The sequence below is a fragment of the Oryctolagus cuniculus genome, chromosome 7 (assembly GCF_051225735.1).
Source record: "Oryctolagus cuniculus isolate XC-2025 breed Fujian yellow rabbit chromosome 7, ASM5122573v1, whole genome shotgun sequence".
Lineage (NCBI taxonomy): Eukaryota > Metazoa > Chordata > Mammalia > Lagomorpha > Leporidae > Oryctolagus > Oryctolagus cuniculus.
In genome coordinates, this window is record NC_142873.1 from 57162272 (window position 1) to 57188321 (window position 26050).

At 42.5% G+C, this 26050-nt stretch overlaps 2 protein-coding genes across 6 annotated transcripts in view; both read left to right on the forward strand.

The window, feature by feature from the left end:
* RSBN1 (round spermatid basic protein 1) overlaps window positions 1-13778 on the forward strand; it is a 55471-nt gene extending 41693 nt beyond the window's left edge. Inside the window, exons 4-7 of the mRNA XM_002715758.6 lie at window positions 29-171; window positions 6396-6563; window positions 8114-8222; window positions 9181-13778. Coding sequence (XP_002715804.1) covers window positions 29-171; window positions 6396-6563; window positions 8114-8222; window positions 9181-9651 — 891 coding nt within the window. The 3' untranslated portion in view covers window positions 9652-13778. The remainder of the gene's footprint in view (window positions 1-28; window positions 172-6395; window positions 6564-8113; window positions 8223-9180) is intronic.
* Window positions 13779-16013: 2235 nt separating this feature from the next.
* Window positions 16014-26050, forward strand: part of PHTF1 (putative homeodomain transcription factor 1) — a 49862-nt gene continuing 39825 nt past the window's right edge. For 2 of the 5 annotated variants that reach the window (XM_070077842.2, XM_089300118.1), the window contains exons 1-3: window positions 16014-16153; window positions 16430-16504; window positions 17096-17152. In XM_070077842.2, coding sequence (XP_069933943.1) covers window positions 16460-16504; window positions 17096-17152 — 102 coding nt within the window. In that variant the 5' untranslated portion in view covers window positions 16014-16153; window positions 16430-16459. Of the gene's footprint in view, window positions 16154-16288; window positions 16505-17095; window positions 17153-26050 lie in introns of those variants that run through there. The other 3 variants (XM_070077849.2, XM_070077848.2, XM_070077851.1) reach the window with 3 other exon arrangements.

Consider the following 26050-nt stretch of genomic DNA (forward strand, 5'->3'; position numbering starts at 1 on the left):
TAATGTGACTCATTCATCTGATTTCTAGATGACTTTGCCCTGGGGTACACTTTCCAGCCTCCGACTCCAGTGTAGGTCCCAGAGTGATGATGGGCCTATAATGTGGGTGAGGCCAGGAGAGCAGATGATCCCTACAGCAGATATGCCAAAGTCACCCTTCAAAAGACGACGGTAAACATTTTTTTTCTCAAATAAGCAAAGCCACTTCCCCGCCATGGTTTCTTAAAAAAAATAATTGAAACCTAAGCATAGTTTGAAAACCATTTGTCTAGATTATTTGAAGAGCTCCATTAAGTTTATCTTCTAGTTGTCATTTTAGTCCAGTTCACTCATTATACAGTTATCAGGGTGACACTTGGTCCTAAAACAGATTTAGCCGGCATTGCGGTACAATGGGTTAAGCCCCTGCCTGCAATGCCAGCTGTTCCTCTTCCCATCCGATTCCATGTTAGTGCACCTGGAAAAGCAGCAGGAAGATCCAGGTCCTTGGGCCCCTGCACCCACATGGGAGACCCTGATGAAGCTCCTGGCTCCTGGCTTTGGCTTGCCCGGTCCTAGCCATTGCAGCCATTTGGGGAGTGAACCAGCAGATGGAAGATATTTCTCTCTCTCTCTCTGTAGCTCTGCCTTTCAAATAAGTAAATCTTTAAAAAAAAATAGTTTTTATTTGTTTACTTAAAACCTGGGTCCTGGCTGCCTGTAGCACAAAGATGAAACTCCTTAGTGTGGTTTACAAGGATCTATCATAATCTGACCCTAGAAGTACTCTGTAAGAGTAACTGCTTCTAAACTACTCCGGCATTACTGAATTCAGTTTGTAAACCGTGGCCTTTCATTAATCTCTGCTTTTACACTAATCTTTTTACTTGGAATGACATCCCTTCCCCCATCTTCTCTCTGCCTAGCAAACTCTTAATAATTCAGAGCTTAGCTTGATGTCATCTCCTTTGTGAAATTTTTCTTTTTTCCCTTAGATGATTATTCCTCTCTGTTCTACAACATTCTGTTCATTAATGACCTATTTACATGTTTTTGGTTCTTACTCAATTTTGAGCTCCTTGAGGACAGAAGGACTGTTTTATTCATCTCAGTCTTCATGACACATAGTAGATAACCAGTATTTGTTGAATGAAGCCAATAATATGTTATAGTACAGAGATTCAGTTATGCATACTGTGCTAATATGTTGTGTTTTAAACACTAAATGTAGATTAATTCATTCTAGTACTTTGAAAAGTGATTTCTATCTTTTTAGCCTATGGAAATTGCAACTTAAATTAAGTGCCCAGTATGAATTCTAAGAGACCAAACTAAACCTCAACTTAAAGCTTATAGGAGGATTATAACCTTAGATACTTGATGATGCATGAAAATATTTTGTAAAAACTGCATACGAGTGGAAAGTGGTGGCATGCTAAAAGCTAAATCAATGGAAATGTTTGCATGTGGCTAGACCACAGCAGTTTTTGTACATGCTGATGATGAATCTTGAAATTCTACTAAATTCTTAAGTGCTATATACATTTTTGCTCTATAATTGTCTCAAAAAAGAAATGACCATTGTTTCCTGATTATTATAAACTTAAAAAAAGAGTAAAAAGCCATAAACATACTCACTTAAGCATAGAACCATTAAAATTTTTATCCATATATTAGTTATATTTAAAATTTTCTTCATACAAAAATGAACTCATTTCTTTTTTTTTTTTTTTGACAGGCAGAGTGGACAGTGAGAGAGAGACAGAGAGAAAGGTCTTTCTTTGCCGTTGGTTCACCCTCCAATGGCCGCTGTGGCCGGTGCGCTGTGCTGATCCGAAGGCAGGAGCCAGGTGCTTCTCCTGGTCTCCCATGGGGTGCAGGGCCCAAGCACTTGGGCCATCCTCCACTGCACACCCGGGCCACAGCAGAGAGCTGGCCTGGAAGAGGGGCAACCGGGACAGAATCCGGCGCCCCGGACTAGAACCCGCTGTGCCGGCGCCGCAAGGTGGAGGATTAGCCTATTGAGCCACGGCGCCGGCCAGACTTAGGTCTTTCTTCATGGTATTATGAACTATTCACCTATATTTTTTTGTTTGTGTTTCTTTGATTTCATATCTACATATTTAATCTTCCTGGAATTGGATTTGGTGTAGAGGAAGATATTTAACATTTTTCCCAGTTATTTAGGTAGCTATACTAACATAATTTATTTAATGATCTATTGTTTTTCCATGAGTCTGAGTTGCTATCAAATTTTATTTCTGTTGGTATTAAATATTCTTAAGTGAGGCATTCAAAAGCACTTTGAATTACAGTGAGTGAGTCAGAACATAAATACTAATGTCATCCTTTTGTGTTAATGAGAACGTCTTGTTGCGGAAAATGGTAGAATTACTGTGAACAGCTTTCCTTGTTATCAAGGGCACTGCTGATGAAGGTGATACTTGGATTTATTGGAGTTAAATAAATCCATGTGCAAAGTTTAAAAAATTACATAGTACGGTAGGGCTTCTAGTGAAAAAATCCTGCCCATCTTTTTCTCCCAGAGGCAAACACATTTTTGTTAAAGGTAGAAGACCTATTTTTTTCATAATGTCTTTTTCTGTGGGGGAGGGAGCCGAAGGCTTTGATGGGGTAGTGATTTCTTGGTATGCTGGGTGGGCATTCCTTCCTTTCTCCTGTGCTCCAGAGTGTTGTGTGACTCCTCCTTTGCTGTTTTCCTCTTTGTGTCTTAATGTCAGCTGTCTTAAACATTGTTGAGATTAATTTATATTCTGTTTTAAAACCATTAGTAGTTTTATATGATTTGTTAATAGGTAGATTCTAAAATCTGATCACCAATAAATGACATCGATAATACGGATAGGTATGATTATTGCAGGGTTCATGTATGGGCTAAAAATTCATATTATGGGAGCCAACATTGTGGCATAGTGGGTAGATCCGCTGCCTGCAGTGCCGGCATCCCATATGGCCACCTGTTCAAGTGTCGGCTGCTCCACTTCCAATCCAGCTCTCTGCTATGGCCTGGGAAAGCAGTAGAAGACAGCCCAAGTCCTTTGGCCCCTGTACATGTGTGGGAGACCTGGAAGAAGCTCCTGGCTCCTGGCTTCGTATCGGCAGCTCTGGCCATTGCGGCCAATTGGGGAGTGAACCAGCGGATGGAAGACCCCCACCCCCCGCCTCTCCTCTCTCTGTGTAACTCTGACTTTCAAATACATAAATAAATCTTAAAAAAAATTATATTCTAAGGTTTTGATGTTGTCATCCAAAAGAAGAATGTACAAACATCTTTTTTTTTAAGATATATTTTTATTTATTTGAAAGGCAGAGTTACAAAGAGAGGTAGAGACAGAGAGAGGTCTTCCATCCACTGGTTCACTCTCCAAATGACCACAACAACTGGGGCTGGGCCAGGCTGAAGCCAGATCTTTCTTTTCTGTATCTGTACTTAGGTACTCAAAATCCTGCTTTTGGGGGGATTGGTGGTATGGCACAGCGGGTTAAAGCCCCTGCCTGCAATGCTGGCATCTCAAATGGGTGCCAGTTCGAGTCCTGGCTGTGTTGCTTCCAATCTAGCTCCCTGCTAATGTGCCTGGGAAAACAGCGAAGGATGGCCCAAGTGCTTGGGCCTCTGTACCCACGTGGAAGGCTCAGAAGAAGCTCCAAGCTCCTGGCTTTGGATCGGCTCACCTCTGGCCATTGCAGTCATTTGGGAGTGAACTAGCAGATGAAAGACCTGCTTCTCTCTCTATCTCTCTTTTAACTCTTTCAAATAAATAAAAATAAATCTTTTTTAAAAAATCATGCTTTTGTTTGCTTTTAAATTGTTCTGTTTTCCCTACAGTTTCTGATTGCTCTTTTTGAGGGTAATACTTTTCTTGACAATATCCTAAACATCTTTTATTCTCTTTCTTATTTACTTTTTTTTAAAGTCTTTTTTTTTAAGATTTATTTATGTATTTGAAAGAGTTAGAGAGAGAGAGATCTTCCATCCTTTGGTTCACTCCTCAATTCGCCGCAGCAGCTGGAGCGGCACCGATCCAAAGCCAGGAGCTGGGAGCTTCTGGGTCCCCCACACGGGTTCAGGGGCCCAAGGACTTGGCCATCTTCTACTGCTTTCCCAGGCCACAGCAGAGAGCTGGACTGGAAGTGGAGCAGCCTGGACTCGAACTGGCTTGCATATGGGATGCCGGCACTTCAGGCCAGGGTGTTAACCTGCTGTGCCACAGCGCGGGCCCCCTCTTTCTTACAATGTATTACTTCCAGAACCACTCTGAGTTTCTATTTCAGTATGGCTTTCTTGTATAACCTTTTTTAATTTTTTTGTGGTGTTGGTAGTTACCTTGCATTCTGTCATTTTATCATATCCTCAAGACTTTGCAGAATTTTTATTGTACCGTCTGTTTTAGTACATCAGTTTTTTAATAATGTGTACTGATCAAATCATGATAATTAGCATGTCTATGTCGTCAAACATTTATCACCTTATTGTGTTGAGAGCCTTTGAATTCCTCTCTTTTAGTTATTTGAGATATGTAATAAATTGTTGCAAACTGTAGTCTTATCCTAATGTGCTATAGAACACAAGTAGTTACTTTTTCTGTGTAACTATTTTTTTTTTTTTTTTTGGACAGGCAGAGTGGACAGTGAGAGAGAGAGAGACAGAGAGGGAAAGGTCTTCCTTTGCCGTTGGTTCACCCTCCAATGGCCGCCGCTGCAGCCGGCGCACCGCACTGATCCGATGGCAGGAGCCAGGATCCAGGTGCTTTTCCTGGTCTCCCATGGGGTGCAGGGCCCAATCACCTGGGCCATCCTCCACTGCACTCCCTGGCCATAGCAGAGAGCTGGCCTGGAAGAGGGGCAACCGGGACAGAATCCGGCGCCCCAACCGGGACTAGAACCCGGTGTGCCGGCGCCGCAAGGTGGAGGATTAGCCTATTGAGCCACGGCGCCGGCTCTGTAACTATTTTTTTTTAAAAAAGGATTTATTTATTTATTTATTTGAAAGGCAGAGAATTACAGAGAGGCAGAGGCAGAGAGAGAAATCTTCCATCTGCTGGTTCACTCTGCAAATGGCTGCAGTGGCTGGAGCTGGGCCTGTCCAAAGCCAGGAGCCAGGAGTTTCTTCCAGATCTCCCATGTGGGTGCAGGGGCCCAAGGACTTTGGCCATCTTGTACTGCTTTCCCAGGCCATAGCAGATAGCTGGATTGGAAGTTGAGCAGTTGGGACTCAAACCGGTGCCCATAATGGGATGCCTGCACTGTAGGCCGTGGCTTTACTTGCAAGCCACAGCGCCAGCCCTGTAATTGTATTTTGATACCTATTACCTAACCTCTATCTCTTCTCTCCCTGCCTGACCATTATTCTATTTGCTATCTCTGGGGTATGAACCTTTGTCACAGGTGGTGACTTAACCAACTACACCATAATGCTGCTCCCTCTTTTTTATTTGTTTTTGTTTAAGATTTATTTTATTTACTTGAAGGCAGAGAGACAGATTATATATGTTATATATATATAATTATATATATATATATATATAGATTGTATATATATATATATAGAGAGAGAGAGAGAGAGAGAAAGAGAGAGAAAGAAAATATTGAGATTTTCCATCTACTGGCTCACCCTTTAAATGGCCACAACAGCTTGGGGTGGGCCAAGCTGAAGCCAGGAGCCTGGAATTCCATCTGGGTCTGCCATGTGGGTGGCAAGGGCCCAAGCAGTTGGGCTGCCTTCTATTGCTTTCTGAGGCATATAAGCAAGGACCTGGTTTGGAAGCAAAACAGCCAGGACTTGCACTTAAGGTTTTTCGTCTTGCTTCATTGTCCTCTGGCATCTAATATTATTTATGAGAAATGGATGGTGGCCCAAGTACTTGGATTCCTGTCATGAATGTGAGACTCAGATGGAGGTCTGGCTCCTAGCCTTGTGCTAGCCCAGACCTGACTATTGGGAGCATTTAGGGAGTGAACCAGTGGATGGAAGCTTTCTCTCTCTGTCTCTCCCTGTTTCTAGCTACCTTTCAAATAAATAAATAAAATTTTAAAGAAAAGGTCTAGTAGAATATTTTGAAAAAACTAAGGATAAGTAAGAGCAAAGAAGCATAAGCCTTAGACTCCAATTGTGTCTTTTGTTGTGGAATACCTAAAGTTTGTATGTCCATATACTACATTTGAGCCTAATGCAAGCTTATAGCCTCTACTTTATTATGACCTACAGGGAGAGGGGAGTATCATTGAACATTACAGTACAGTGTTTTAAATGCTGTCAAAAATCACTGAACCCGTGGGTTCTCAGACCTCATCTTATTTAAATCTGGTATTTAGCAAATTTTCACTTTACTGCTATTAATATTTCTTTGTTTCTATCTCCCTTGCTTTCTCTTTGCTTACAACCAAATCAACTCTAGATCAATGAATGAAATTAAAAATCTCCAGTACCTACCTCGGACCAGTGAACCCCGTGAAGTCCTCTTTGAAGACAGGACAAGAGCTCATGCTGATCATGTAGGTCAGGGGTTTGACTGGCAGAGTACGGCTGCTGTTGGGGTTTTGAAAGCTGTACAGTTTGGTGAATGGTAAGTTAATGGAACTCAGCTGCAAGGTTGGTTAACAGTGTCTAAGAAAACATGGATTCCATGTAAAAGGTTGAGAACAGTTTTTAAACGTTGGTAAGATATGTATTAAGTTTGCTATTTTAAACATTTAGAAGCATACATTCTGGGGGTGGGTGTTGTGGCACAGCAGGTTAAGCTGTGGCTTGGGTTGCCTGCATCCAGTATTGAAGTGCCCCAGTTTCTTTGTGCTTCTGATTCGTCTTCCTGCTCATGCACCTGGTAGGCAGCATGTGACGGCCCAAATACCTGGGCCCCTGCCACCCTTGGGGGAGACCCAGATGCAGTTCCTGGTCTGTCTCTGTCTCCCCACTCCCTTTTTCTCTGTCACTGTACCTTTCAAATAAATAAATATCTTTTAAAAATGTATATACTGGAGTGTTAATATAAACACATTGTTGTGAAACAGATTTCCAGAACTTTTTCATTTTGTAAAACTGGAACTCTGTACTTACTAATTAAACAGCTTTCCCTTTCCTCTTCACCCCCAGGCTCTGGAAACTGTCATTCTACTGTTTCTTTGAACTTGACTACTTTAATTCTCTCATATAAGTGGTATCACGCAGTATTTGTCTTTTTATAATTAGCTAATTTCTATTGGCATAATATCCACATGGTTCATATCATAGCAAGTCCCAGATATGGACCACATTTCTGAAATCCATTTATTCATTAACAGGTACTTTAGTTGCTTTCATTTTTTGACTATTTGGCAATGAACATTGGTGTCAAATATCTCTTCATGTACCATTTTTCATCTAGTTCTTGGGGAGTATATTATACTCAGTGGAGTTGCTGGATCATTTAGTAATCCTATGTGTTTAAAAAAAAATAGTGTTTATTTATTTGGCAGAGAGATAGAGAGCTCCAATTCTCTGGTTCACTTCCAATTTCCCCCAACAGTTGGCACTATGCTGGTCCAAAACTGGGAGCCAGGAACTCAATTCAAGTCTCCCATGTGTTTGGCTGGGACCCATCTATTTGAACAATTACCTGGTGCCTCCCAGGGTACACCTTAACAGGAAGCTGGAATCAGGGGTGGAGCTGAGATATGAACCCAGGCACTCTATGGAATGCAGGCATCCCGGCCTGGCTTCTTAATCAGTAAGCCCAATGCCCACTACCCTATTTTTAATTTTCTGATGAACCACCAGACTGTTTTCCATGATGGGTGCACTATTTTATATTTACTTGCAGCCCTATTTTAATAAAGCTGAGGACATAGAATTGCAAACTAATTAGAGAACTGCAAATGCAATTAATTTAAAAGAAACTATTATTTTTAGCCACTGTTGTTTAAATTATGCAACAAATCTGAATTTTATGGGATTTTTGTTTTATTGGTTTTTATTTTTGTAAAAATTGATTAAAGAAGCAAATATATACTTAGTCTTAGAAGATATGTGTCTTTTTCTTTGTTAGTAGTAGCATTTGCAGGAATAAGAAAACTAAAATATTTAATGATTTTCCATTTTGAGATGCTTGTTGCTAAAACTTAATTTTGTTGCTATTAGGAGTGACCAGCCTCGTATAACCAAAGATGTGATTTGTTTTCATGCTGAGGATTTTACTGATGTTGTACAGAGACTTCAGTTAGACCTTCATGAACCTCCTGTTTCCCAGGTAACTTTTGGCTTTTTTTTATTACTCTCTGAGTGGGAGATACTGGAAGTAAGTATCTGTACATATTTTATTTTGCCTTTTGTCTTACAGTTGGATGCATTGGGTGAATTAAATTTTATTTTTATTAAAGGCCGCAGGAAGGGAAAGAGAGGTTTATGGAAGATTCTTAAATGAGCTTCTCAAGGATGCTTGAGTTCCCTGCAGTCTTCAAGTCAGGTGGTTTTGGGACAATCCAGAAAGCCCAGGCTGTTCACTTCTTGCCATGAGCAGTTTCACTAGTTAATAACCCCATTGCACCATGTGCCATTAACTGAAAGACATTGAAGAGGGGCTGGTGCTGTGGTGCAGTGGGTTAACACCCTGGCCTGAAGCGCCGGCATCCCATATGGGTGCCGGTTCAAGACCCGGCTGCTCCACTTCCAATCCAGCTCTCTGCTATGGCCTGGGAAAGCAGTAGGAGATAGCCCAAGTCCTTGGGCCCCTGCACCCGTGTGGGAGACCCGGAAGAAGCTCCTGGCTCCTGGTTTTGGATCAGCACAGCTATAGCAGTTGTGGCAAATTGGAGAGTGAACCATTGGATGGAAGACTTATCTCTCTCTCTCTCTCTCTCTCTCTGCCTCTCTCTCTGTGTAACTCTGACTTACAAATAAATAAATAAATCTTTAAAAAAAAAAAAAAAGACATTGAAGATAAAATGTTGCCCCTATGTGTGGCAATGAATATTGATACTTAACTGTACTTTGAAATACTTGATTCCCTTGGCCATCTAACTTTAAGTTGCACTTTGTTAATAGAAAGGTAGAAAAATATTTTGTAAGCATTACAAGATATTTTAGCAAGTTCTATATCATTTAGTATTGCATAACTTTCTCTACTTTTCCTGTGCTAATAATTATACATTATTTTCCTAAATTACTATGTTTGTTAAAGTCTCATGTAACTTTTTTCCTTTCTTCAGTGTGTACAGTGGGTGGATGAAGCGAAACTAAACCAAATGAGGCGGGAAGGCATTCGCTATGCTAGAATTCAGCTGTGTGACAATGATATCTACTTCATCCCTAGAAATGTCATTCATCAGTTCAAAACAGTGTCAGCAGTGTGCAGCTTAGCCTGGCATATAAGGCTTAAACAGTACCACCCTGTTGTGGAAGCCACTCAAAACACAGAAAGCAATTCCAAGGACTGTAGTTTACCTGGAAAGCGAGAATTAGAGGTCGACTCCCAATGTGTGAGGATAAAAACTGAATCTGAAGAAACATGCCGAGAGATGCAGCTTTTGACAACTGCTTCATCGTCCTTCCCACCTTCATCAGAACTCAGTCTCCAGCAAGAGCAGAAGACTCAGCCTGCTCCTGTTTTAAAGGTGGAAAGTAGACTGGACTGTGAGCAGCAACACAATCTGCAGGAACATTCAAGCACTCCTGTGTGATATGTACATATTCAAACACATTTTTTAACTTTTTTAAATTTTGATGTGAAGTTATAGTTTTATAACTGGCTTAAGTTAAGTTTTATTGGAGAAATCTTGCCTATAATTCTATAAAGAGAAATGACATTCCACAAATGTCAAGCATATCTTTTTTACACAGATTATGCAAAGTTAAGAGTTGTATCTTATCCCGTTAGTACAGTATGTAATAGTGGGTCTGCTGCTACTTTCTGTTTTAAGGTGTGAGGTAACAATTCAATCTCTTCTTCAAATCAAAATGAGAATTCTCTGGAATAACAGATTCTTACTTGGTAAATTATTCACTTCCCCTTAATTTTATCTTGCCTTGTCTCTTGCCATATTTGCTATTTTTATGATAGAAGAACAGATTTATGCTTTAGTACTTGTGTCTTTACGGCACAGGAATCAGTTTCCACAGTAAAAATGGCATAGGTTGCAGGAAAGAGATCCTGCATCTGGTACATGGGCAAGTAAGTTATTTAGTTCCAACCACAAAGAACAAGTAGTTTCTAAGGAAAATTCAGTGGCTCTCTGGTTTCTTAACAAAAGAGAAAGCACAGCACTTTCTTATCCAAACTGTCTTTTTTTTTTTTGTTACTTAAAGCCCAGTGGATATATCAATTAAAAAAAATCTAAAGATGAATAGTCCTTGGTCATTCATTACCCATGGTTCATTAATCTCTTCTAGAATATTGGTAACTGTGGAAGATTATTTTGGGTAAAAGAGATAATGTTGACATGACACTATTGTTCTGCTTACTAGCATCCTCACATTTTGTGAGGATACTTTTGCTTCCTAAACTGATTACAAGTATCAGACTTAGAGAAATGATATCAATCTTTCTGATGAGGCTGCCAAACTTAAGCATCAAACTTAGAAAAAACTATTCTGGTTACTTGGCATCAACCTCTTCATGAGAAGTATCTACTATTGAGACACTTCAGTTCAGTTTTAACTGGTGAATACCTAGATTTATTTACTATTACAGTGTTGCTATTTTCTAATAAAGAATATGGCACTAGACTTCATCAGTATAGTTTCAGGTAGCCTAATGTTTAGTGCCTGAGTATTAAATTTTTTTATTTTTCAAACAGGCACAATTCATATAGCTAGTGTGGTCTTAACTTTCTATTATTTTAGAATGTTAATGTGATACACATTACACTTTCTCTTATTAATAATAGGCCTTTTGTTTATTAAAGGAAGAGTACTCCCCACACCTAAGACCAGATTCTTGTATCTACCTGGTTACAGTGCAATTTGAAGATTTTTTTTTGGTTGGTGAGATTTGAAATACTTACATTAACATAGGCAAAAAAAAAAGATGCTGCTTTATTATGTCTGTCACCATGAAAACACAGCTGCATCTTTTGAAATATCAAATATGAATTTTCTCTAAATATTCTGAAATAGTTTAAATCTTATATAAATATTACTTTGTGCAATATTGTTGTGTAGTTAAATGCATATTAGCAAAGTATAGAGGTCACTGTGTAAATCGATAGAAAAGTAACCATCAGCAAATACTGCAGTGATTAGTTAGAATCTGTATTATTCCTTATATATATGTATATGTATGTATTCTCTGTTACAAAGGGTGAAGACAAATAGGGAAACATTTCAATGTAAACCATTTATGAATTGGAAGTGATGTTGCTTTTAGTTATCTTTGTAAATAAGGTAATTAGAATGGTATGAAAGATAATGTGATTATTGCAGGGGTGTTTTTAAATCTTGGGTATAAATTCTAGCGTAAATTCTAGTTTATCAAGACTAGTTTTTAAGGGATCTGCCTTTGAGGGTATTTTTTGTTGTTTTAAGGGGAAGGAGGTTAATCACAAAGTGTATGGGTTTGGGTTACTTCTTGTTTTCATTTTTCTGTCCAGAAGAATTTCATAGAGCTTTACCAGGCTGTGCAAAGTAAAATTCTTCTCAGGCAACATTTGCTTTTTAAGTAATCATGAAGAGCAAGGTTGTTAAAGCAGAAGGTGTTATTTTTCTGTTACCTGTCTTCCAAGATCCAGCGTCCCTGTCTCCCACTCGCCATCCAGCAGATGCCATCTGTCATCTAAGCTGGTCACTACTAATAACAAGGAGACTGTCTCCTGACAGCCAGCACTGTGTACAATCACTCAGGAACCAGCGGATCTGCAAAGACCTACAATCAAAAGCAAAGCCCTGTTTTCCTTTTAATAAAACATTTACCCTCACCTCCAATATAAACACATTAAAGGAATATTAAAAATGTTTAAAATCATGTACTAATAAATTCATTGTATGTTAGAATTGCAATAGAAAGGAGAGAAACATTTAGCTAGTAATGTATCTGGAAACTCTGAATGTCCTATGTGAGTGAGTAATAGATTTTAATAGCATGCTTTAAAGACTGATGAATATAAAAGCAGAAGTTTTGAGTTTCTTACTGCTTTCAAAACTGTATCCTAGCTTAGTGATACAAATGACTGCAACTTTTCTAAATCATTAAATTACTTGGTTTGGTAGAGTGAGGCATGGAACAATCTGGCGTCTTCTAAGTTGTAAAGTAGTGATGGCAGTGAAGTTGTAACTGAAACTTAAGCTGATCTTCCTTTTTGGTATATTATCTGTTGTGCCAACTCTTGAGATTACTTGCAAAATGTGGCTATAAGTTTTAGTATTTTGTGGAGCAGAGGGATATTTTTTAAATGTGCTTATGGAAAGGACCCAATAAATGAATATTCCTAACTTACTAAATAGAATGATTTTATGGTATCCATTAAAAAGGGTAAATGTCTTCCCCTTGCCCTGAAAATCATTCTATAATTACCAAGATATGCTAGGAGTAGGATTATGATTCAAAGAAGGATCCCAAATTCATAAAGCAATAATGAAAACCTAGTTCCCCCTCCAAAGTTTTAACTTTAAAACTGAATTCCTAGGCTTAATTGTATTTTGAATTTGCTTCTTAAGTACTTAAAATTTGTTTAAACTGGTACTTTATTATTTTTAATTAAAGATTTTTGGCAAGTGCCTTTTCCCCTTACAGACAGTTGGAATATCAGTTGACTAATATTGCAAGCTCTTGTAGGGGGAAAAAGGAGCTTAATTAAATAAAATTCTGTACTAAACTTTAGGAAAAGATGTCTTGCATCAGTCTTAATAGTCATAAAGGTTACGTTTAAAGACTGAAGAAACTTTTGCTTACTGCCTTTCCCTATATAAATATTATTTATAATGAAAGCTAATATAGGAACAAGACTCAAATCCATGAAAATCCTTAGTGAATATATTCTTGATCATTAATAGCCCATTATATTTTCATCTGTATTTGCCGTTAAAATTTTATTTTCATTTATACCTTTAGGATAATTGAATTTATCTTAGTAAATCTGTTAGATCATTGCTACAGGTTTTAAGAAAGGAAACTTCCAGTAGCACATGCCAGAGGTTCACATTTGGGCTAAGTTTCAGTGTTTTTAAAACAAGTTGTAGCTGTATTGGTCATGCAAGCAGAGGAGATGTGCAGTACTCATGTTTCCTGTAGCACATAAGGGACCTGTCCTCATCTTGAAAGTTTGTTGCTTTAAAAGCAAGTATCTCTCCATAAATATTATGGCCTTCCATTTTCTTTATACATTTTTTAGGATCCACTTGCGCATGTAGTTGAGACCACTGTCTCTCTAAATATAGCACTTTTCAATTCTCTCTAAAGGAATACTTACGTACTACTATCACATGTTGTAAATTTTCATGTAATAGTGTTTTCTGTGACTAAACTCCATTTTGATTGGCAGCTAAGACTTTTTTTTCCTGTGGCTTTAATTTATCTAAGAGGTCTTTGCATATAGATGAAATGTATAATTTGCCTGGCGGACTATTTGCGTTGTGTGGCCTTAGTTTGTTTATTGACATTAACGAGTGTTTTAAAAAGGTTTTTAATGAATAGTCTTAAATCTAAATTTGTGTGGATAATAATCCTTTTAACACAGTGCTTTTTTGTAGCTGTCTAAGTGTGTTAAATTGTTAAGCTATTTCTTTGTAAAATAGGACAATGGAATGCATAGAGGTTTTTTTTTTTTTTCCTGTAAAGTATTTTTTTAATAAACAAAGTCTGATTTGTCCTTTACTGATGTTTTATCACAAAAATGAATAGCATATGTGAATTCTGGACACCTGGAATCTGTTGTTTAAGAGAACTAATTCCTCTCCATCCCCTATTATTTAAGAAAATCTTTCCTATAATAGAGGTCATAGGTGCTTGGGGAAAATTCCATCCATATTGAGATGCAACTGATTTTTCGGAAGAAGAGTTACACTTGACATTTGTGGCAGTTACACCTCTTGTTACTTAAATTGGTTTATATCTGCTTAGGAGAGGAATAATTTTTATTCTGGTGATGTAGATACTCTTGAACGGAGTATTACTGCAAATGGTGTACAGACCTCTTGGAACTCAGTGATGTATGACACAACAAAATGGATTTTTTTTCCTCCTGTTTTTGTTGAGATGCCCTTCTCTTAACTGAGGCACCTGTGCTAACCACAGATTGCCCTTGGTTCTGGAGAGGAAGAGAACTAACATTTATTGAATAAATGCCTTGGTTCTGAGAGGATCTGCTGTATTCACAGCGGTTAGCAAGGTAATTCCTTCCCTGATGGAACACGGGCAAGGAAACAGACGTGTTGAGTTGAATAAATGAAGCCCACATCGGAATCTGAATGCCGGTGTAGGTTCAAAGCGCCTACCTTTCGAGAAACCCGGCAGAACTGTAATGTTTAGCTGAAAGGAAGGGAGGAAGTTGTCAAGGAGCAAAAACTGCAGCAGGAAACCGCCGCCAGTGCGTGCGACATTGAGGTCTGGATGGAAGGACTTTCCAGTTAGTTGGGGGTGTTTTATCCAAGTGTCTGGATTTCCGAAAGGGTAGATACTGTCTTAGTTTTTACCCGACTCACACATGGCACACACACAGGGAAAGTACAGAGAGGAGGAGAAGGTGCCTTTTGCTTTATTAACTTTCCTTAATACTAGCCTATCCTCAAGTATTCAATTCTGGGCGCAACTCTTCCTTTCTCCTTTTACCAGCCTGCTTGTATTCCTTTTTTTATTTTTATTTTTTGACAGAGTGGACAGAGAGAGAAAGGTCTTCCTTTGCCGTTGGTTCAACCTCCAATGGCCGCCGTGGCCAGCGGGCTGCGGCCAGCGCCCCGCGCTGATCCGATGGCAGGAGCCAGGTGCTTCTCCTGGTCTCCCATGGGGTGCGGGGCCCAAGCACTTGGGCCATCCTCCACTGCACTCCTGGGCCACAGCAGAGAGCTGGCCTGGAAGAGGGGCAACCGGGACAGAATCCGGCGCCCCAACCAGGACTAGAACCCGCTGTGCCGGCGCCGCAAGGCGGAGGATTAGCCTAGTGAGCCACGGCGCCGGCTTGAATTCCTTTTTAAAAAATGTTTTGGCCCATGATATTTGTGCTTCCTGGGCGGGGGCCTTGCTTGCGCTCAACCTGGACGCCGTTGCCGCGCCACCTCCCTTTACTCTAATTTGAGAAGTCTGTGCGCCCACGGGCCTCAGCTGTGGTCGTCCTCTTCCCTCACCCTCCAGCACCGGAGGAGTGCCGGGGCCGCCGCCTGCGGCCCCTGCCAGACCTCTGGGTCCGGCCAGCGTGAGCTCAAACATCCCTTCCTCCAGCCAACGCCGAGAACCTTATCCGCGCTCGTTGCCGGGCCCCACGGCCCGCTGGCGCAGGGCAGGCTTTCAGCCAGGAAATCAAGTGCTACGAAGGGCCGGACCCGGGACTGTTAGGCTAGCAGGCCCGACCGCCTACAGGTCCACGGTGGCAAGGCCGTTTCTGAGGAGGCGACTTGGAGGCCGAGCCCCGAAAGGGTGCTGCGGGGACCCTGCTCGCGGCCCCCAGTCGCGGCGCCTCTCAGTCCCCTGGCCGGGCCGAGCTCGGCGGAAAGGTCCGGGCCAGGGGCGGAGCCAGCTGGGCTGCGAGAGCCGGAAAGCGGAAGCCGAGTCCCGCGGCCCCGCGGCCGGCCCCGCTGCGGCAGCCAGCTCTGCGCCGGCTGAGTCACGGCCGGCCGGGCCCCGGAGCCCGAGCGCCGCCGTCCCGCCTACCCCGGGGCCCTGGGGCCCCTGCACCTGTGTCTTCCAGCCGGGCCCAAAGCCTTCTGCCGTTGCCGTAGCGACTGGCGGCCTAGCGAAGCTCCCCTTCACTTTTTAGCCCTTTCATCCCCCGGTTCAGTCAGTGCTCCTTGTCTGGTCAGCCCGGCGGCGCCGTGTCGGAGGCGGCAGACTGCCCTCCTCTGGGCGCTGGGCGGCGGACTGCCTGCGAGCCCCGGGCGGCCGCCGCGGTCTCCATGGTAACGGCGCCGCCGGCGTCGCCGCCTCGGGGGGAAGATGCGGCCTGCAGGGCCGGCAGCCTCGCCGCGGGCCTCACGGCCGGGCGGGGGCCGCTGAGGAGGAAGGTCCGGGCCGCCGGCCTGCGGGGCGGCGGGCGCCAGGTGAGAGGCGGCCGCCGGGCCGCGGAGGGGCGGCGAGGCCTGCTCCAGCGCCGTCCCCTGCCCTCCCCCTCGCCTGCCTCCTAAACACCCTCGCACCGACCATTGCAGAGGCTTCTTCGGTCGCCACTGCGCCAGTATTTTTTTTTTTTTTTTTTTTTTTGTCGCTGGCGAACAGCCGGAGAAAGAGATAGTCAGCAGCTCATGGAGAGGCTGAGAGGAGTCGGGAGAGTAGCCTTCAGCGACTGGCCTCACCCGCTGGTTTTCCTTCGTTTTCAGTGAAATCCCATTTTCTGGCTGGAGTCACAGATGGCCTCAAATGAGAGAGATGCTATATCGTGGTACCAAAAGAAGGTAATATCGGTATATATATATTGTTTATTTGTAAAGCGTATTTCCTGCAAAAAAAAAAAAAAAAAAAAAAAAAAGCTCCGCCAACGAGTATCGTGTTAGGAGTTTGCAAATGCCAGGACTCATATGTGATGTCTCAACATCAATGGAAAGAGGGATGTGCAGGGTCATTATGGCTTCTGACGCCGGTTTTGGGGCCCGCAGTAAGATTTTCGGGGACCCTTTGTCCAGCTTGCATCCACCAGCCACGGACATTTGCTTCTGATCAAACTTTTTCTTCCAAAGACGCGAATCGCTGATCTACGCCGCTCAGCTTGGGGTGCTCTGGTTTTCCCTGAGAAGTGGAAACCTCTTTTATGTTAATATGAACTTGCAATATTTTGAGTGATACTTTTTAGCTTACTTTTGGATCTAGCTATTGTAGAGTTTTGAAGGAAACAGCCCTTACAAGGGTTTAATTTATTTTAAATCGGAGAAGCACCAACATTTTCCAGTCATCACCTGGGTACTTAATAGGTTCGTGACTTTTGTGAAGCTTGACTGAAATATAAGGATTTCTTCTGCATTGTTTAAATAGCCTGCTCCCTGTTTCAGATTGGAGCATATGATCAGCAGATATGGGAAAAGTCAATCGAACAGACTCAGATTAAGGTAAATTGATTTGTCTGATTCTAGTTTTGTTTTGCTGTGTTAATATGAAGAGTGGGTTATACTTTTTTTTTAATTGTACTTTTTTCCACCAAGTATGGCATTGTTTAGTTTTTGGGGTTTATAAGGATAACAATAGTACAAGCATAATGGTAAATGACATCTGGCCACAGCATTGGGAAACGGAAGGGGTGGGCCTATGAAGTAGACAGCGAGTGGCCTGTGTAGATGGGGCAGTGATTAAACTTAGCTCTGGTCAGTTTTTACCATATAGCAAGTATTGGGCCGACTATTGGCAGAGGTTCAGAATTTTCAAGAGAAACTGGAAATAAATGTGAAATATCCAGACTCTAATAGGTGTTGATTGTCTTTTTCTTCCCTTGCCTCCCCTCCTTCTGTTCCTTATCACTGTGCAGCTCGAATAGAATCCATTCTTGACCTAACTCCATCCTGTGAGCCTGCAGTTTTTAAATCATGTGTTTAGGGTATGATCTTAATGTAAGGTTTGCAGGCTCTTAAATTTTTTTTTATACTGCCCTTAGAACTAAGCAGATTCTCAGGTTCTTAACTGTTGACCAAGCAACCAAAGACTGATGTGTAATGGAGAATGGCAGCTTATTAATTTATAATAGGAGAGGGGAGGTTTAAGTAACCTAATACTCCAGAGTCAGGACTCTGGGGTCAAGCTGTATGGGGGTGCTGGTGCAGATTAGCCACAGAATGGTTACTTGGTAGCAGGTGTCATTGGTAGCCCTGAGAGATGTGGGAAAGCCTAAAGAACAGTCACTGGTTCTTAAAAGAATGTTATCTCAGTATACTGACTTAGCACTTAAAGCTGCAGGGTCCTATTTCCTTGGAAAGTGTTGGGGTGGGGGGTGCGGAGAGGTAGAAAGAGAGGGAGGGAGGGAGAGAGGGAGAGAATGAATGAGAATCTTGCATTTGCTGGTTCATTCCTTAGCTGACTGCAACAGCCAGGGCTTGGCCATGTAGAAGTCAGGAGCCAGGAGCTTCATTTGGGTCTCCCTCGTGGGTGGCAGGGGCCCAAACACTTGAACCATGTTTCACTGCTTTTCCCAGTCCATTAGCAGGGAGCAGGGACTTGAACCAGTGCCCATATGGGATGCTGGCATTGCAGGCAGCAGCTTTGCCTGCTATGCCACAACACTGGCCCCTGGACTTCCTTTTTTAAAGATTTGTTGTGGACCATCTAGTAACAATTTAAAAACATATGGGTTAGTACATCTTACTATTTTATTCTATTTATCTATAAGTCACACTAGTTAGAATGGGACATTTGAATCTTTGTTGAAATGAATTTAACCAACACTTAGGGTGCATTGTTTTTATAGGCCAACCAGCCAGAAAGCTGTTTGAACTACCTGGTACTTTGCTAACTTTTCCCAGTATCGTACAATCCTTGATTATTTATATTAATGGGAATAGGATAGGATGCATAAATCTCCAAGTGTTATTTTGCGGCTCTCTAAATCCTGGCCTGTTATTCTCTTGTGAGCTATTAAACAGTATTGATAGTGAGTGTGGTATAATGGAAAGAGCATAGAATTCAGAATTAAATCTTGCTTGATGATCTCTAGCCTTGTGATCTTTTTTTTGAAAAAAAAAAAAAAAGCTTATTTTTGCCCACTTGAAAGGCAGAGTGACAGAGGGAGACAGCCAGACAGGGATCCTCCCTCTGCTGGTTTGCTCCTCAAGTGCCAGGGCTGCGCCAGGCTGAAGCCAGGAGCTCAGAACTCCATTTGAGTCTCCCACTTGGGTGGCAGGGCCTCAAGCACTTAAGGCACCGTCTGCTGCTTCCCCCAGGGTGCACGAGCAGGAAGCTGGACTGCGAGTGGAATGGCCAAGGCTGTGGTTGGCACTGTGATGGTGGGTGCAGGTGTCCCAAAGGGCAGCTTAACTGCCATGCCACAGTGCCCTCCCCTTATCCTTGTGATCTTAAAGAAGGTGCTGTGGTTTGTTTGGGTTTTGATTTCCTAATTCTTACCTACCTCCTGCCCCTAACCAGTTTAAAGATTTCTCAGCTCTTACTTCCATGCCACTTAGTACACACTAGCCGTGCACCGTATCAGTTATTTGTTGACCCGTGTGTGTTCATGGGCCTCAAAAACAGAATCGTGTTTGTATCTTTTAGAACATCCTTATTTGTCCTAGGAACTCTGTCTTGTCATATTTAATTGATCCCATCCATCGGGCATATTTTTACTTATTGTTCTCCCCTAAGGGTAATCTGCCTAACAATGCCTGCATGTGTGTGAACTTTTAAATTTATCAGCAGTGGAATGAGTGGAGAGAAAGACAACCATAAAAGGTTACAGAGCTAATGTGCCACACACGTACTAGATCCAAGAATATTGTTTAAAAGATAGATAATGGTTCTTGCTTTCAGGGGTTTCACAGTGTAATGGTGGTGGGAGAAAAGCCAGGATATCTCCTTAAATGTGTTTGGTTAGATTAAAAAAAATGACCAAAGTGAAGGATACAAAAAAAGTGTTTAATGCAATCTAAAAATAGATTAATAAAATATAAATATTTTTTGAAAACAAAAAACAAGGAAAGGGGTACATGTTTGGTGCAGTGCTTAAGTTGCCACTTGGGACACCCACATCGTGAATCAGGTACCTGGTTTGAGTCCAGGCGCTGTCTCTGATCCAGCTGCCTGCTAATGCACTGGGAAGGCACCGGATGATGGCCCAAGTACTTGGGTCCCTGCCACCCATGTGGGAGACCCCAGATAAGTTCCTGTCTTCAGCCTGGCCCTTCCCAGACTGTTGTGGGCATTTGGGGGTGAACCAGTAAGGAGATGGAAGATCTCTCTCTCTCCCTCTCTCTCTGTGTCTCTCTTTCAAATAAAATGAAAATAATTAAACAAAAACTTGAAAAATATAAACAAAGAGAAAAAGAAGGAAAAACAATTAATAATGTTAACATCATAGTACTATTATGTAAATAGCATACATAAAAGTATAATTCAAAATTATAAAAGACAAATTTTAAAATCTTACCCTGGATCATGAAAGGTAATATGAGCTCTTCACAAACATGGAGTTGATGTGGGTGCTGAGCAAAGATAAGAAGTGTTAGGAAACAGTGTAAGATTTAAGGTAAGAGCTGTATGTAGATGAAGTGATAAGCCATCAATGAATTTGAATATGACTTGACTACTAAGAACTTTAGACACTGTTATGTAGGAAGTGAAAAGATTTTGGTGCTCTTTGAGTGGCAGGGCCGCATCATGTCTGTGTTTTTGAAGGATAGAAATAAAAATACGTACACTATAACAAAATCTGTGGAGGGTTTCCAGAGTAATAATTGATGAATTTACATAACTATAAATGTCTACTAACAAAAAAAATGTCCAGGGATGTACATTTGGCTTAGTGGCTTAGACTTTGGTTAGAATACCCATGACTCAGGGCCGGCGCCGCGGCTCACTAGGCTAATCCTCCGCCTAGCGGCGCCGGCACACCGGGTTCTAGTCCCGGTCGGGGCGCCGGATTCTGTCCCGGTTGCCCCTCTTCCAGGCCAGCTCTCTGCTGTGGCCAGGGAGTGCAGTGGAGGATGGCCCAGGTGCTTGGGCCCTGCACCCCATGGGAGACCAGGAAAGGCACCTGGCTCCTGGCTCCTGCCATCGGATCAGCGCGGTGCGCCGGCCGCAGCGCGCCGGCCGCGGCGGCCATTGGAGGGTGAACCAACGGCAAAGGAAGACCTTTCTCTCTGTCTCTCTCTCTCACTGTCCACTCTGCCTGTCAAAAAAAAAAAAAAAAAAAAAAAAAAAAGAATACCCATGACTCATATCAGAGTGCTGGGCTCCGGTCATGGCGCCACTCCTGATTCCAGCTTCCTGCTAACGTGCACCCTGGGAGGCAGCAGTGATTGGGTCCCCTTCACCCATGTGGCAGGCTGGTCTGGCCCAGTCTGATGCTGGCATTTGGGATACAGACTAGCAGATAGGAGCTCTGTCTCTGCTTCTCTGCCTCTTAATAATAATAATAATAATAATGATAAAAAAGTCTAGATTGATTCAGAAGAGTTAGAACGAATCAAATTAGTGTTGGAGACAATAGAGAAAGAAAGTAGTAATAAGAGTAAAGCAGGGAAGGGAATACCAGCAAAGTTAGTGAAAATAGCCATTATGTGTTCGTGTTTAACAAATGTGTGTTGAGAACCTGCCCACCCTGTGTCAGGCAGTGACTATGTCTATCTAATGATGAACAAAAAAATACTTAACATTTTTTATGGAGTTTGATAAAGTGGAAGAGAAACAATAATAAGATAATCTTAGTAATGGATAAAAATTATGTTAAGAGGAAGAGCTATTATTTACAAGCTTTTATACTTATTATTTTTGACAGGCAGAGTTAGACAGTGAGAGAGAGAGAGAGAGAGAGAGAGAGAGAGAAAGGTCTTCCTTTTTTTTCCCATTGGTTCACTCCCCAAATGGCTGCCACGGCCGGCACGCTGCACCGATCCGAAGCCAGGAGCCAGGTGCTTCCTCCTGGTCTCCCATGCAGGTGCAGGGTCCAAGCACTTGGGCCATCCTCCACTGCCCTCCTGGGCCACAGCAGAGAGCTGGACTGGAAGAGGAGCAACCGGGACAGAATCTGGTGCCCCAACCGGGACTAGAACCCGGTGTGCCGGCGCCGCAGGTGGAGGATTAGCCTAGTGAGCCACGGCGCTGGCCCCCAATTGGCCTTAATGGCTGGAGCTGTGCCAATCTGAAGCCAGGAGCCAGGAGCTTCTTCCGGGTCTCCTACGTGGGTGCAGGGGCCCAAGGACTTGGGCCATCCTCTACTGCTTTCCTAGGCCATAGCAGAGAGCTGGCTTGGAAGTGGAGCAACCGGGTCTTCAGGCCAGGGCATTAACGTGCTGCGCCACAGAGTTGGCCCCACTTATTTTTTTATTTTTTTAAAGATTTATTTATTTACTTGAAAGAGTTACACGGGGTGAGGGGGCGGGGGCGGGAGTCTTCCATCCGTTGGTTCACTTCCCTGATGACTGAAACGGCCGGAGCTGGGCCAATTCGAAGCCTGGAGCCAGGAATTTCTTCTGGGTCTCCCATGTGGGTGCAGGAGCCCAAGGACTTGGGCTGTCCTCCAGTGCTTTCCCAGGCCGTAGCAGAGAGCTGGATCAGAAATGGAGCAGCCGGGTCTTGAACCAGAGCCTATATGGGATGCTGTGCTGTAGGCGGTGGCTTTATCTGCTGCTCCACAGCGCCGGCCCCTAAGCTTTTATACTTATAAAAAGAGCATGGGCCTAGTCCAGGAGGTCAGATAGCTTTCCCTGAGGAGCTGATGCTTAAAATGAGATTTGAAGGATGAGTAAAAGTTAATTAGGGCAAGAACAAATCTAGTCCCACACAAACTCTTTCAGAAAATAGAAAAGGAAATGCACTTCCCAACTCATTCTATGAGACCATATAATTGATACCAAACCAGAGAAATACATAAGAAAATTCATCATGATTATATGTGTGCAAATCTTTAATATTAAACTAAATTTAGCAACATAGAGAATGGATTATTTATTCCCACTGTTGCAGGAAAGCAACATAGCTTTAACATTTGGAAAAAAAAATGTAACATACCATATTAGTAGAGGAAAGGACAAAACAGCCTATCTCAGAAATTACAGGGAGTGCATTTGACAAAATCTATTGCTCGTTAATTAAAAACCAGGAAGAGAAAGTTCCTCAGCCTGTTAAAGGCTGTCCAGGGAAAAGCTGCAGGTGAAGGAACTAAGGCTCATATGGGACCAATAAGCAAGTTATTTCCTCATCCTCACTGGTATGAGATGAACGGATGGCATTTGAAATTAAAGAAAGCAGTGTAAACATCTTACTTAGAAATAAGGGAGAAAGGCCCACAGGCTCCACCTTGCTCCCTGTGTGTCCTGAAGAGAGTGGGTTACTCCCCAAGAATTTCTACAGATGGGAGAAGGAAATCCTCTCTTTGAACTGCATTAAGTGAGGAGGATTCATCTACATTTAATATTTCATCACATTGGTATTTTTTATGATTTATTCACTTATTTGAAAGGCAGAGTTACAGAGACAAAGGGAGAGACAGAGAGATTGATCTTCCATCTGCTGGTTTACTCCCTAAATGGCCTCAATGGCCAGGATTGGGCTAGGCTGAAGCCTGGAGCCAGGAGCTTTATCCAGATATCCCACGTGGGTGACAGGGGCTCAAACACTTTGGGCCATCTTTTGCTACTTTCCCAGTGCATTATCAGGGAGCTGGATTGGAAGTAGAGCAGGCAGGACTTGAACCAGCTCCCATATGGAATGCTGACATCACAGGTGGTGGCTTTACATACTACGCTGCAAGGTGGTATTTTTTAAAAGGGGATAAATCTGAAAACAGGTCTCCTATATGACCCAGCCATTTTGCTCCTGGGAGTTTATCCAAAGGAAATGAAATCACCATATCCCCATGTTTATAGCAGCTCAATTCAAAATAGCTACATATGGAATCAACCCAATGTCCATCATCTGATGACTAGATAAAAAAATTGTGGTATAAATACACAATGGAATACTACTCAGCTGTAAAAATAATGAAATCCTGACTTCTGCAACAAAATGGGTGCAACTGAAGACATTATGCCATTATGCTTGGTGAAATAAGCCAGTCACCAAAACACAAATTTCATGTTTTTCCCTGATTTATGGTAACTAATATACAGAGTACAAAAATGTATATGAGTGAAACTGACATTTTGATATTATTTTTATAGCCCTTGTTGATGCTCTTGAGGAACAGTGGTTTTTCTACTTATTACTTGTCAATTCTTTATTTAGTGAAGGGGTAAGCTTGTGATTTTCAAGAAAACTTAGGGGCCGGAGCTATGGCGCAGTGGGTCAATGCCATGGCCTGAAGTGCTAGCATCCTATATGGGCACCATTCGAGACCCAGCTGCTCCACTTCCAGTCCAGCTCTCTGCTATGGCCTGGGAAAGCAGTAAAGGATGGCCCACGTCCTTGGGCCCCTGCACCTGCATGGGAAGCCCAGAAGAAGCTCCTGGCTTCGGATTGGCGCAGCTTTGGCCGTTGTGGCCAGTTGGAGAGTGAACCAGCAGATGGAGAGCCTTTCTCTCTCTCTCTCTGTCTCTCTCTCTCTCTCTCTGTAACTGACTTTCAAATAAATAAATAAATCTTTAAAAAAATTTGCACTAAAACAAAATAAAAAATAAAGAACTTAAAGTATGTCACTATGAAAATTAAAAAAATTAAAATTAAAAAATAAAGGAGAGTGGGAGTGAGGGTACAGTGGGAAGTATCATTATGCTCTTAAAATTATATATTAAAGTCATGAAATTTGTTTCTTTTATATAAATAACAAAATAAAAAAGGAAAAAGGTGTTCTCCTTTGACCAAAATGTCCACAAGTACTCTCCCTGTGTCTTTAAATTTTTTTTAAAAGATTTATTTTATTTATTTGAAATAGAGTTACAGGGGGCCGGCACAATGGCTCACTTGGTTAATCCTCTGCCTGCAGGGCTGGCATCCCGTATGGGCGCCGGGTTCTGGTCCCGGTTGCTCCTCTTCCAGTCCAGCTCTCTGCTGTGGCCCAGGAGGGCAGTGGAGGATGGCCCAAGTGCTTGGGTCCCTGTACCCCCATGGGAGACCAGGAAGAAGCACCTGGCTCCTGGCTTCAGATCGGCACAGCACCAGCTGTGGCGTCCATTTGGGGAGTGAACCAATGGAAGGAAGACCTTTCTTTCTGTCTCTCTCTCACTGTCTAAAAAACTCTACCTGTCAAATAAAAAAGAAATAAAAACAATAAAAAAGAAAGAGTTACAGAGAGGTAGAGACAGAGAGAGAAGTCTTCCATATGCTAGTTCATTCCCAGATGGCCACAACAGCCGGAGCTGTGCCAATGTGAAGCCAGGAGCCAGGAGCTTCTTCCGGGTCTACCACATGGGTACAGGGGCCCAAGGACTTGGGCCATCCTCTGCTGCTTTCCCAGGCCACAGCAGAGAGCTGGATTGGAAGAGGAGCAGCCGGGACTAGAACTGGTGTCCATATGGGATGCTGGCACTTCAGGCCAGGCTTTAACCTGCTGCACCACAGTGCTGGCTCCGTTTCTTTAAATTTAAATTATTTTCCTATAGACAGTACAACATTGGATCTTCTAGTTTTCTCCTACTAGTTTTTTTTTAATTGGTGTATTTGGATAATGCACATTTAAACTAATTATTCATATAGTTGGGTTAGTGTGTATCATATTTTATTTTCTTTCTGTTAACATTGATTGTTTTAATGTCTTCTTATTGATTTCTGTTTATTTGAAACCCAGGGAGACAGAGGGAGAGAGCGAGTCCATCTGCTGTTTCACTCCTCCAGAGCAATCAGCAGCTGTGGGCAGGGCAGACTGAAGGCAGGAGCCAATAAGCCCATCCAGGTCTCCCACAAGTTGGCAGGGGTCCAAGCACTTGCGCCATCACATTGTGCCTGTCTGTGCATTAGCAGGAACTTGGATCAGAAGTGGGGTTGCTGGGTTCAAAGCTGATGCTTTGATATGGGATGTGGTTATCACAACTGGTGTATTAACTGCTGTACCAAACACTTAACGCCAGTTCTTGTTTTTAACTTTTTTTTTCTCGTTTTATTTTTTTAAATTTGTATTCATTTGTTTTACTTAAAAAAAAAATGAGTTACCATCTGCTGATTGACTCCTTAAATTACTGCAAGAGGGGCCAGTGCTGTGGTGCAGCGGGTTAAAGCCCTAGCCAGTAGCGCCAGCATTCCATATGGACGCCAGTTTGAGTCCTGTCTGCTCTGCTTCTGATCCAGCTCCCTGCTCATATGCAGGGCAGAAGGCAGCAGAGGATGGCCCAAGTCCTTGGGCCCCTGCACCTACATGGGAGACCTGGATGAAGCTC